The 11802-nt window shown below is 53.8% G+C and overlaps 1 protein-coding gene across 1 annotated transcript; it reads right to left on the bottom strand.

Moving 5' to 3' along the window:
• Window positions 1–1048: 1048 nt before the first annotated feature.
• Window positions 1049–9749, bottom strand: LOC141568461 (E3 ubiquitin-protein ligase TRIM38-like). Its single transcript, XM_074318561.1, is given in 10 exon segments — window positions 1049–1387; window positions 1390–1625; window positions 1627–1636; window positions 1870–1982; window positions 2072–2094; window positions 2986–3216; window positions 5026–5121; window positions 7154–7691; window positions 8701–8769; window positions 9260–9749. Coding segments are annotated over 8 exon segments (1392 nt in total). The 5' UTR covers window positions 7565–7691; window positions 8701–8769; window positions 9260–9749; the 3' UTR covers window positions 1049–1115.
• Between the last annotated feature and the right edge of the window lie 2053 nt (window positions 9750–11802).

The raw sequence follows: 11802 nt of genomic DNA, 5'->3' as shown, positions 1-11802 counted from the left end.
TGCTACTCTTCACTTTCGAGTTGCACCCAGCTTCTATCAGTGTGGCTTGGAGAACTTGTGACACTGGGGACAGTGGGTGATACCCTGACCTCTTCCATGTCTTTCTCGAATGGAGGTGGATGCCCAACCAGGACTCCGACACCCCTAAACAATTTTCTTGCTTCATTTCCTCGGTTTCTAGAGAAAGTGAGAGAACTGCAACATCAATGAAAATCGTGTTTTATATCAATCATAACATCTAGCGATTTGGTGACATGTTTTAGTCATCGTTAATGTGCATGTTTCGGTGACTTCATCATGGTCCTGTCATTAGCCAACTCAGGTTTGTAATTTAAGTTTGACGTGGGATGTACTTTTCCAAGTAAACTCCTGTAGAGTTAAGCCCTATTGGTTCATATCTGCATCATAATCTAGATGGCCAGCAACCATGACAGCAGTAACTATTGACTAAGATTAGACATATTTCAAGATAGCGGTGCTAGCACAGTGTGGAGAACATCAACTTCTATTGCAGGACTGTGTCTCCCTGCAAAACTCGTTTTCACCCTTCACCTCATCCCCTTCGCAGCATCTCACTGTAAACCCATCCTCAGTCTTCACCCGCACTTGGCTTGGGTACCGCAGGTCTGAGCCTCTGCGCTCACAACCGCCCAGAACCGTGGCTAAAGCTACTCCCAGTGCATCAGTGCGCACAAGTCACTGCTCTGTTGATTTTCCTGCAGCGGGCCGAGACTTGCAGCGTTTCCTCATCCCCCCACGAGATCAAATAGCGTCAAACAAACTGGGAGGACTCAGACCTGACCTGTGGGTCACCCTGCTGGTCACCCGAGGGCTCTCAGAAATCCAAGCTCTGACCCCATGGGAGGGGGATAAAGAGGACAAGGTCTGGTCACTGCTATTGTCTTGCTCCTCCCCAGACTGACCAGCCGTGTTGTCTTCACAGTCCTTCCGTCTATTCATTCAATGCACATTTATTAACGACCCACGAGAGGCCCCACCCACAACGGTCTAGGTACAAGGAAATAGCCGGGAAGAAAACAGACCAAAATTCTGCCTCACAGAATTTATATTTTTTCTCGATTTTGCTGAAGCCACGAGGGAGACTGCGCCTTTCCCTACTCATCTGGGGGCGGCAGGAACAAAGCAGAACAGGGATAAACCTGGAAATAGGGCCGCAGCTTCCCTGACAAGGAGGTCCTTGGAAAGGTGAAGATATGGGAGGCCGTGGTCATGTTGTAAAAGGACACGGCTCCCGCCTCATAGTCCAGGAAAACCCCCACAAGCAGGGGCCGCTCCCGCAGGGGAAGGGCTGTCGGGGGCGACGTCAGCGCCTTGTAGCCAGCCTCGGTGCTCAGCCTGAGGGCCCAGAACCCGGACTGGGGTTCTGCCTCGTGTCAGCTTCCCGCTGTACGTTTTCCATACAAACTCCTATTTCCCACTGAGTGCCTTCTCCCACATACACTTCAAAGTCATGTCATCCTGAGGTGAAGCCCTCGCGGCCCAGGATACAGGGGTAGGCGGTAAATCTCCCACAAGATTTGCCCACATCATGCTGGGGGACTCCCGTAGTCACGTGTCTCTTATCCACACACAGGATTAATCCAAAATGAGCTGTATCTGGATCCAGTTATTTTGACTGAAAGGAAAAGGAGAAGACATGGTTTTGTCCTCAAGAGCAGAATTAATTTGAAATAAAACCAGCCTGTGCTCAGACCTGAGCCTCGTTCCTGACCAGCTGTGGTAGCTCAGGCAGATCACCCCGTGAGCCTCACTTGTGACCTAGAAGTAGGAATGACCCACCTGTCCCACGGATTGGTGGGGGATGGATGAGCACATGACACTTGGTGCCTGGAGAACGCCCTCACATACCTTGATAGTCCCTTAACATCCGCATCACATCAACTTACAACTCATACACATGGCAGACAGTCTGAATCTCCAAAGACGGGGCCTCTGGCTTGTCCAGCGTCATAGCCCTGCTCCTGGAAAGAACAGAGGCCGGGCCTTCTTCGTGGCATGTCCCATCAGCTCTGCGTCCCCATGCCCTTTCCTACATTCCCACAACACTCACCGGCTCAAAGTATCCTTCACGTCCTACAGAGAAACAAAGATGAAAGGTGAGTGTGGGGACATCAGGATTCCAGCGGTTTGGCACATGTGTCCACCCTCTAGGAACACTCCTTGCAAAGCAACGTACAGAGGGGCCCAGCCTTGGGTACCGTGGGGGGCCCACAAGGGACGGTGCCCACCCAGCCGGTGGGATGCTGATCCACCTGAGTCTGCGTCGTCCTGGCTGAGGCCATGGGAGCTTGCGGGCTGCTTGGGGAGCAGGGCCACTGCTCCCCCCATGTTCCTTCTGACAAGACTGGCTTTCATTGACCTAACGCTCTTCTGAGTGAACCCACAGTAGAGATTAATTATCATAAAGCCCCAAGGCCGGGCCACCATGGTGGTGGCAGCAGTTGGTGGTGGAGCTGCTACACACGTTCTCATTGGTGTGACCTGCAGGCCTATTAGGGGACCTGGAATAAACAGCAGGTGTGGGCCATCCTAACAGGCCCTAAGAGCCCGGACACTAGGGATGTTGTAAGCAAACCAGGGCAAAGGTTCCCATCCATTTGGGCTGCCCCACCTGCCCACCCACAGTCACCTCGACGAGTATTTCAGGAGACTGACGCATGGGTTCTGGGCACATGGACAAGCCACTGGGAGCGGAAGTTACCCCAAGGTCTCTTCAGCCAAGCAACTCCGCATATGCTTCCAGAGGGGGCATGTTGTTCTGATTCACCTAAAGATGCCTACAGACTAGTGAGGGCACCTACCAGACCTTGATCTGCACGATAGAAGTGCCACTTCAAAGTTCCCACCTATGTGCCACCGTGAGAAAGGCAGGTGGGCTCAGCAGTCTCTCACGCTGCGTCACCACTGACCCCTCCACACCAGGGACAGACCCCTCCTTCCCTTCCTCCCAGTGCCCAGCCTCACCTGCAGCAGCTTCTGGGCTGAGCCTTGGCACCTGTCCTCCAGATCCTGGATGTGGCTCTTGAGTTTACACGTCATGTGCACCAGGCAGGCCTCATTGTCCCTCAGCACCTTCAGAGTCTTCTCCTTTTCCTGCTCCAGTCTCCACAGGTAAAAATACTCCTGCATCTGCAGGAGGCTGTTCAGTTTCTTGAAGTCATCCTTGATTTTCTGTCTCTGAAGCTCCACCTTCCTCTGGAGTCGGAAAAGGGTGTTTAGAAGGAGGAGCCAACCCGTGTGACCAGAGACAGATGAGTGATCAACAACGTGTGTCACAGACACAGCGGAACACTCTTCAGCCGTAAAAAGGAGGGAATTCAGACACGTGCTACCTCATGGAAGGGCCCTGAAGACGGGATGCGAGTGCAATGACCAGACACAAGTGGACACATTTGTGTGATCACACTTATGCGAGGGGCCTAGAGTCGTCACATCATAGGGACGGACAGAAGAATGGAGGTAGCCAGGAGCTGGGAGGGGGGGGGGGTTGTGGAGAGATAGAGTTCAGTGGGGACAGAGTTTCAGTTTGGGATGAAGAAAAGTTCTGGAGATGATCGGTGCTGATGGTTGCACCACAATATAAACGTACTTAATGCCACTGCACTGAGCACTTAAAAATGGTAGACACGGTAGATTTTGTATTATGCATATTTTAATGCACCTGCACATACAAAAGAATTTGCTCTACTGTTGTGAAATTATTTGCCTGTGAGCCTTTGAGCTGGAAGAGTGTCCCCAGCGCCTGCTGCAGACACACCTGGGAGGAACTTGGGTGCGGGGGACAGGCCATGGACCCCTATCGTCAATCAGCTGACTCATTTCCTTCTTTTCCCGCCAAGTCGCAGGTGCAAGGAGGGGCAGGAGCCCTGGATACTGTAACCACGGAAGTAGGACCGAGGTCAAACACTGTCACAAAGATGAAAGGAGTCTTGACAAGGGATGTGAGAAGGTTGATCTGAGTCTCAGGAAATTTCTTGGAGCAATAGCTTGTAATGAACATCACACCCAGACTGGATGCGAGGACAGCCATGCCAGTACGTGGGTCTGGGATCTCAGCGGGGGCATGCGGGTGGCGGGCTCTTATGCCAGGTAACTGGGAATGTTCATTACCAGCCAGGGTCCACGTAGTCACCCTTCGGTGTAAAACCACCACAACCAAATGAGCTATGTTACAGGACTCAGCTTTCATTCACCAGATTGCAATTTCCACTAGTGCTTTTGTGGTTGGTATGGTGTTTCAGTGATGTTGGGGTAGGAGGGTCATGGTTTCCATTAGTGTTTCCATTAGTTATCACTGAGACTCGTCCCCTGCCAGGATCCCAGAAATGAGGGGAGTAGCAGTGTCCTCTGAGAGGTCATGGCTGACGTCTATCAGGGCAGAGGTGGGGAGAGACCTGTGACCCAGGCACGATGGCTCACCGGCCAGCCAGTGATGGGTCATGAAACTATTTCCATGAAGGAATGCGTGTCTGACCATGAAAATAGTCAGAGACCCAGAGTCTGCCATGGTAAGGCTGGGGGCTCTGGCAGCAGACGTGATCGTCCTTATAAATGAAACACACGCCCTTTATCAGACATGACCTTAAGTCAGTGACTGTCCACCTGCCCTTGGTTCCTGAGCCTGTGAGGCTGAGAGCAGCACCGTGCGCGGTGGTAAATATGCCCAGGGAGTGAGGTTGAGGCCTTCAAACTAGGAAGGTCCTCGGAGGTGCTGACATTGGAAACCTGTTCAGGATGGCTCTGGGTAAGCAGACGTACCCACCCTGCTTCTGACCGAGGGTCAGGGATCCTAGCCAATTACTACTGAAAGGCCGAAGGGTAGGAGACAAGTTCTCAAAGATGTAGACCATTAGAGCATAAAAATGAATCACGGCTTCTTCTTGGGGTTCCACCTGGTTTTGGTCTGGTTCAGTGGAAACAAAGCCCCTGTGCTTTGCCTGATCAGCCCCTCTGCCTAAGCTCTAGGACGGAAAAGACTTGAGAACAATAAACCCCAATTCTTACGTTCCACTCGGTTATTTGCTCTGTCACGGACGCTTTCCAATCCATACACTCCTTTTCCAGTTCTCTCAAATTTGTCACAGCTTCCTGGAGCTCTTTCTGTAGGAAAATGCGGTGAACGAAGTCAATTCAGTTTGGCAGCTCCTCACTGGGCACCCAGGGGGACCCTAGGCGTCCGAGACTGTTGGAATGACACCGTGTGTTTACCACGTCCTTACAGTGTGCGGGGAGCCTGCTGACGGCTGCATGTGCAGTGACATATCTGACACCCTTGACACACTGAGCACTGGTAGGCCTCTGACGTCATTCAGTGCTGCAGACACTGAGGTGAGGAAGGGGCTACGTGACTTGCCCAAGGTGCTACACCTGGGAGGTTGGACTATGAGCCCAAGGTCACCTGCTGAGGTCCAGCCCCCACGCCCATCCTGCCACGGAGACGAGGCACAGAACACGATAATGACTGTCTAAGAGAAGATTTGAGAAGACTGTGCCGACCCGGACGTGGCCAGTGCTCTGGCACACAGTGGCACCTGGGCGTGTTTGGTGAGTCAGGAAGGAAAGCCCAGGACACTGGCTGACGCTGTTAAAGCAGTTCATGGAGGAAGGGCGTTGTGGCACCCTTTGAAGGATGGACACGTGAAGCTAATTTAAAACGAGTTAGTGTCCATACCAAGCTTTCAGGTTATTTTTCAAAATAGTTTCTCACGTTCTCATGGAAAGCAGCTTGAAGCTGAACCAGATTGCTAGACAGGTCCAAACTGAAAGAAGGAGGTCCTGTCCTCTGTCACCCGACAGCACACTCACCATGTCCCCGTGCTGGCGAGAAAGGGCCCTGGTGCTTGTTGGCTAAGGGCTAGGTGTTCGCACTGGGTGCTGAGTGCTGTTCCAGGCTTTGCTTAGGTGACTGTACTTAAAGCTTGTGACCGCATGCTGGGAATGTGTGTGGTGAGTGGGGGCTGCTGTTGTCCCCATTACAAAGGGGGACATGCAGACATTAAATAACTGGCCAGAGTCACCCATCGAGTCAGTGGCAGAGCTAAGGTTTCAAACCCACAGTCCGAGTCTGAGGTGGCTCAGAACCGTCACCGTGTGGTGTCCCTTTTCCAGCAACCTGGTGGGAAATGTCCCCATTCCTGTAATGAGCTGCCCATGGAGTTTGAGGAAGGGCTGCCCAGGGACATGTCCTGATGGATGGCCCAGGACGTGATACAAGCCCACCTCGGCCTCCTGGGGGATGGAACAGTAACCCCCCCCCCTCCTCCAGGGACATTTTCCTCAAACCTGGGCATGGCAGAGAAGGGGTAGGGCAGCAGGACAGTGTCCTCTCCCCACGTCCCCACAGCCAGGGTCAGCTTCCTCCACAGCCATTTCCACGTCCTTCACCCCCTTCCTGAATCTTGCTGACAACCGTCCTCTCCTCCCTTCTTGTAGGAATGATCAGAGTTTTACTCCCTGACATTCCTTCTGTTTTGTCACTGTGAGAAAGCTCTTTTCACTGTCCACCTTCATTCTGCACAAGCAAGTGCCCGAGGCCAGGACCACTCTGCACTCGGACTTGGACCTGAGCTGGTACCTGCCTCTCAGGTACGACAGTCAGCCAAGCTCCCACGGCTGTACTTTGCCCTGTGGTCCGCTCGGCCTGGGACGCACTCGCTTCCCTCCACACTTCTGTATATGGTGAAGTTTTATGTGCCCTTCAGGAGTCATCATCACCCCCAAACAAGGGGCCTCCAGGAAGTCCTTCTGCTGGTCTGTCTTCCCTGGTTTGTCTGTGGGACACCTGAAAGGTGGTGTGTTTGTCCCCTGCGGTGCCTCGAATCTCACACACAGTGTGAGGCAATGGAGAGCGTGGGTGTGGGTTTGGGGACATTGTTCTAGTGCTGGGAGAAGGTCCTCTCTGCAAGAGTGGACAGGGACGAGTCTGACCGTCCTACACAAGGTCACACAAGGTCAGGATGGGCTGTGGGGATATGACCCCTGGAGAACCCATCCTGAGCCATTTTCTAGAAGAAGGAGATGGAGAAAGTCATCCTTCGGGATGCAACCTTGGTGTCCGGCTGGATGACCTCAGGTCTGGGGAGCAATGACAGTGGGGACCCATCGAAGCCCCGTCCCAGACCCACACACCAACCTTGTAGGCCGGGCAAGCGTCCTCCACGAGCACGGTGACGTGCCCCTTGTGCTGCGGTGACCGCTCACAGCGCCAGCAGATGAGCTGGCCCTCGTCCTCACAGAACAGATGGAGCTGCTCCCCGTGCTTTTTGCACATTATCTCGAGGTTCAGCTCCTTCATGGCCTCAATGAGGCTCCCCAGCTGCTTGTTGGGCCGCAGGCTGGTCCTCTGGAATGGAGCCCTGCACTGGGGACAGGGGTACGTGTCTAGAGGTTGCTGCTGGTGGCCATGGTTGTCCAGGATGTCCTCTATGCACTGCTTGCAGTAGCTGTGTCCACAGCTGACGCTCAGCGGCTCGGCCATCAGGTTCAGGCAGATGGGGCAGGTGGCTTCCTCCCTCATCCTCTTGGTGGCTGGGGCGGAGGCCATGGCTTCTCCTGAAAACCTCCAGGATCAGATCCAGAGACGGAGAGGGAGCAGCCAGAACCCCCACAGTAACGGAAGCACTTGTCACTTGGGCTGCGGTGCCACTGCCCCAGGTCCCAAGGTCTTCTCTCTGGACAGAAGAGATGGACTGGGACTCAGAAAGGGCAGGACCTGGGGCTGTGCTGTGGCCACTCAACTCAGTAAAACTACATTGGATTCAAAGTTCAGATTCTCAGTTGCACTGGTCACGTCCCAATGGCTACGCGACAGTCCAGACGAGAGAGAGAGAGAGAGAGAGAGAGAGAGAGAGAGAGAGAGAGAGCTCACCAAGGACGTGTGAACACTTCCTGTCCTGCTCAACATCAAGAATAATTAGGAATAATTAGTTACATCCGGTGGTGACACTTAGGTGATCGGTGGTCATGGAGGATTCTATCTGACAATCATGTCATTTGCACCCCCACCCCCACCCCACAAAGTACACGGGCACCAGGTTAATAGTCTCGTGGGGACCCCAGCAGGGTGACAGCAGAGGTAGACAGGGCCACCAGATGGATGCATTCGTCGTCTCTGTGATCCTTCCTGACTGAGGGAAGAGAGCTGAGGATGAGGTGGTGACAGGGTCTCTGGCACCTGCCAAATGGGCAGCAGAGGGGGGACCATATCAAGGGGTGTGCCGGGACGCCAGCCCTGCCCCCAGCCCACACCAGGCCGGCTAGAGAGGCCTCCCTTTGAACTGACAGTGGTAGAATCAGAAACAAGAATTCAACACCAGATACTGGAGACCGTTTCCTCTAACAAGCAGGGCCCTTTGCTCGGGGCCAGAGAAGGTGGCCTGGAGGCTGCTCCACGGCTGTGATTCCCAGGGACAGAGGCTGCTCAGTGGCAGGAGGGTCCTGTGCCCCTCCCGAGGCCCCAGGGCGCCCTGCTCAACCTGCACCAACCACACATCCTAGATGCCCTGAGACTTGTCTGCATGGGGCCTGGGGAAAGTGAAAGCAGACAGGGTGACAGGGACTGATGACTGCCCAGGCCATGTCCTGGCTCTACAGCTCCCACACACACCCTCCCTGCCACCCACCTCCACACCCAGCTGTGGTGTCCCCCCAACAAACCCTGGCCTGGACCCTTCCCAGTACCTGGACACCGCAGCTGGGGTCCCTGGGAGCTGCCAGTCCGGACCAAGCAGGTGAGGAAGTTAACTCAGACTGGAGCAAACAGAAAGAAAATCTGGGGGTGGGGCCTGTGGGATGGGGCTGGAACTAGTGAACTACCCCACTGTTTTGTACTCAGCTAGCCCTGAAACTGGGGGAGGGTGCGGGGGCAGACAGTTGGGAAAATATCCACTTTTACAGCAATGAGAATGGGACGGATTGGTCACCCTGAGCTGCTTTGTGACCCAGCACAGATCGGGGGTCAGAAAGTCTGTGCAGCTCACAGAGTCGGACTGAAGACTTTTCTGCTTTTGTCGTCAACCCCTCGTGATCCATCAGACTTCCTATAAATATCTAGTTTGCTAGTTTTAGGTCGCTTACTTTTTTATAACCTCTCTGAAGGTGATAGTAAGACAGGGGTGGTAGGACCTACTGAGGTGACAGGAATGGCTCCAGCCTGTGTCTGTCCTTCTGGTCCTCTCGCTGTGTCATGTCCCCCTCCACCCCCCTCCCCCGTGTCCCTCTGCAGGATTCAGATACTTACCAGGACACCCAGCAATGGTCAGCAAGCTGCCAGGAGCCATGATGACCCAGCTGTGATGTGGGGGCCCTGTGACCCCAGGGCCATCACTGTGCTCTGCGTCTGGTGCAGAAAAGGCTGTGGGCTTCGGGGCAGGAGCTCCGACTCAGCTGCAGCCCCTCCTGTTCGCACGGGAGCCAAAGGACTGTCCCTGCCCCATTCAGAGCTGTGACTGAAAGGGGAAAACCAGGGCCCACCGCACAGGAAGAGCTTGCCACAGGGGTAGCCGCAGGTAGAAGACATGCTCACAATAAACCCACGCACAACAGATGTTTGCTCAGGAAACAATTTCTGCAGTGTCCCGGGGGCCAGTCAGGGAGGCTAAGCTCCTGGCAGAAGTCAGGCGTGGACCCTGCCGGCTGCCGGGGACCAATGCTGGGCCCCACGCCTGGCCGGTCAGGTGCTGACCCTGACAATCCTGTGGGAAGCTGAGCCCTGGGCAGCACAGACAGGGCCTGGCGGGACTTTGGCCAGGCGTCCAGGCTGGAGGCAAAATTGTGAAAACAGACCCTCTCTTTGCACCGCACACAGGCGCCTCGTCAGCACTGCCCTCTCCCGGGAGCTCACAGAGCCTCAGCCCCGGTGCCAGCCGGTGCCTCCTGTGCCCTGGCACGTCCTGTGGGCAGACCCCGCACAGGACAGGCCTGAGGCAGCCAGCATGCAGGCAGAGGACACAGCCACCAACTCCCTGAGATGGCGAGGGCTCCTTGTAGAGTCCCATGCCCTTCATTTCTGTGGCTGTGACACTGGACCCAGGCACAGCGCATCCCAAATCGTCCTGTCCAAGGATGAGGAAAAGGAAGCAAGTGAAAGCCAAGAGGAAAACAAACGACCACTAGCAACAAAGCACCACCATTACGACGGGCTGCGTGCCGTGACAGCTGCCCACGTTGCCCCTGTGTCCTGTGGCGTGAAGGAGGAACCGGCCCATGCAGACAGCTGCAGGTCACATAAGGTGACAGGGGCTGCAATCGACCTCCAGAGGTATGTTCCCCGAAGTTGGGTCCAGGGAGAGACCCATAGAAGCTGCCCACCCCCACCCCTACCCCCCATCCCAGTACGAAATGCATCCCCTGCAATCAGTGAGGCTGGGCTTGGCCCTGTGAGTCTGGGATGCAGGAAACTGGAGACCCACAGCCAGTGGGTCACCACAGTCTCGTTAAAAAAGATGTAAGTGTTTGTAGGCGTATATTTATGATAGAAAAACACTGGACGCAAATTGCCGGCTAACGATAGTAACGTGTTAAATAAGTTAGGAATCACGGCATTGTTTTGTTTCGTTTTGTTTCAATTCTAAAATTTCCATTGTGTTGTTTACAGCTTCTATTTCTTTACTAGGATTTATCTTTTTAGTCATTTCAAGAGCATTTGCAATTGTTGGAGCATTTTTTTTAAATAGCTGCTTCAAGTCTTGTCAGAAAATTCTAACAAACTGTCACCTAAGTACATGTGGCATCTGTGATCCCCTTTTCCCACATGAGATGTCTCCATTTTCCTGATTCTTCATACGCTTCTTCCTTTTGGTTTGTATCCTGGTCATTTGACTATTACCTTATGAGACTCTGGGTCTTGTGTAAATACTCTTGAGAATGGTGGCATTTTTGCTTTAGCAAACACTCAACGTCTTTAGGTCCAGGCTGTGTGTTTGCATCAGCTTCCTGGGGGTCGTGTCAGCTTGCAAGGCCCTGCGGTGCTCTTCAGATTTGTGTCCCGCGTGTGCCACCCAGTGGCCAGTCTGTGCAGCGCAGCTGGGCTGGGCCCCAGGGTCCCTGTGTATCCACGTGGGGCTACGCTCCCAAGCCCCTCCTTCTTCAAGATCTCCGGGGCACTTTCAGTTTCGGGGCCTCCCTGTGAAATCCCTTTGGCCAGAAAGCTTTGACTGTATTTACTCCACCATGACTGCAGAGAGAGAGAGAGGGTGTGGGTGTTCATCTCATGGCATTTTGAGACCACAGTTCCCCTGACATGAGATGAAGGTCCACCCCACTTAGCGTGTCGGCTGTGGGGCCGCTTGCAGGCTGGGGTGGGAGGGAACAGGGAAGAGAAAAAATGTGTGGGTTTGTCCCGACTCCCACTCTTTCTGAGTGTGCGTGCGTGTTACTCAGGATTCAAACTCTGAGGGCGGTTTCAAGGCAGTAAGTACGGTATCTGTTACGTTTGTAAACAGAAAAATACATAAATAATACCAGTTTTTTGGTGTTTTGTTTTTTTTAAAGAGACTGTGGCCAAGATGAGTATAAAAGGCATTCTCCTCTACTTCAGACACAAAGCCATGTGAGGTAAAAGATACATAGGGAAGGGAAGAAGCTTAGCAAACCTTGAAAACAATATAAACATCTCTGTAAGCTGGGAAGTCAGGGGAGACGCAAAGCTTTGCATAAAGCGGAGGCCACAGGCCTATGGACCCCAGGACCAGGAGGTCAGGACAGTGTGGGGACATGACACCTGCAGGGGAAAGAGCACAGAAACGATGAGTGGTCTCTGCAAGGACATGGAGCCAGAGGCAG

The sequence above is a fragment of the Rhinolophus sinicus genome, linkage group LG14 (assembly GCF_036562045.2).
Source record: "Rhinolophus sinicus isolate RSC01 linkage group LG14, ASM3656204v1, whole genome shotgun sequence".
NCBI lineage: Eukaryota > Metazoa > Chordata > Mammalia > Chiroptera > Rhinolophidae > Rhinolophus > Rhinolophus sinicus.
Note: the sequence above shows the minus strand (reverse complement) of the source record. Positions and strands in the feature narration are given on the sequence as shown.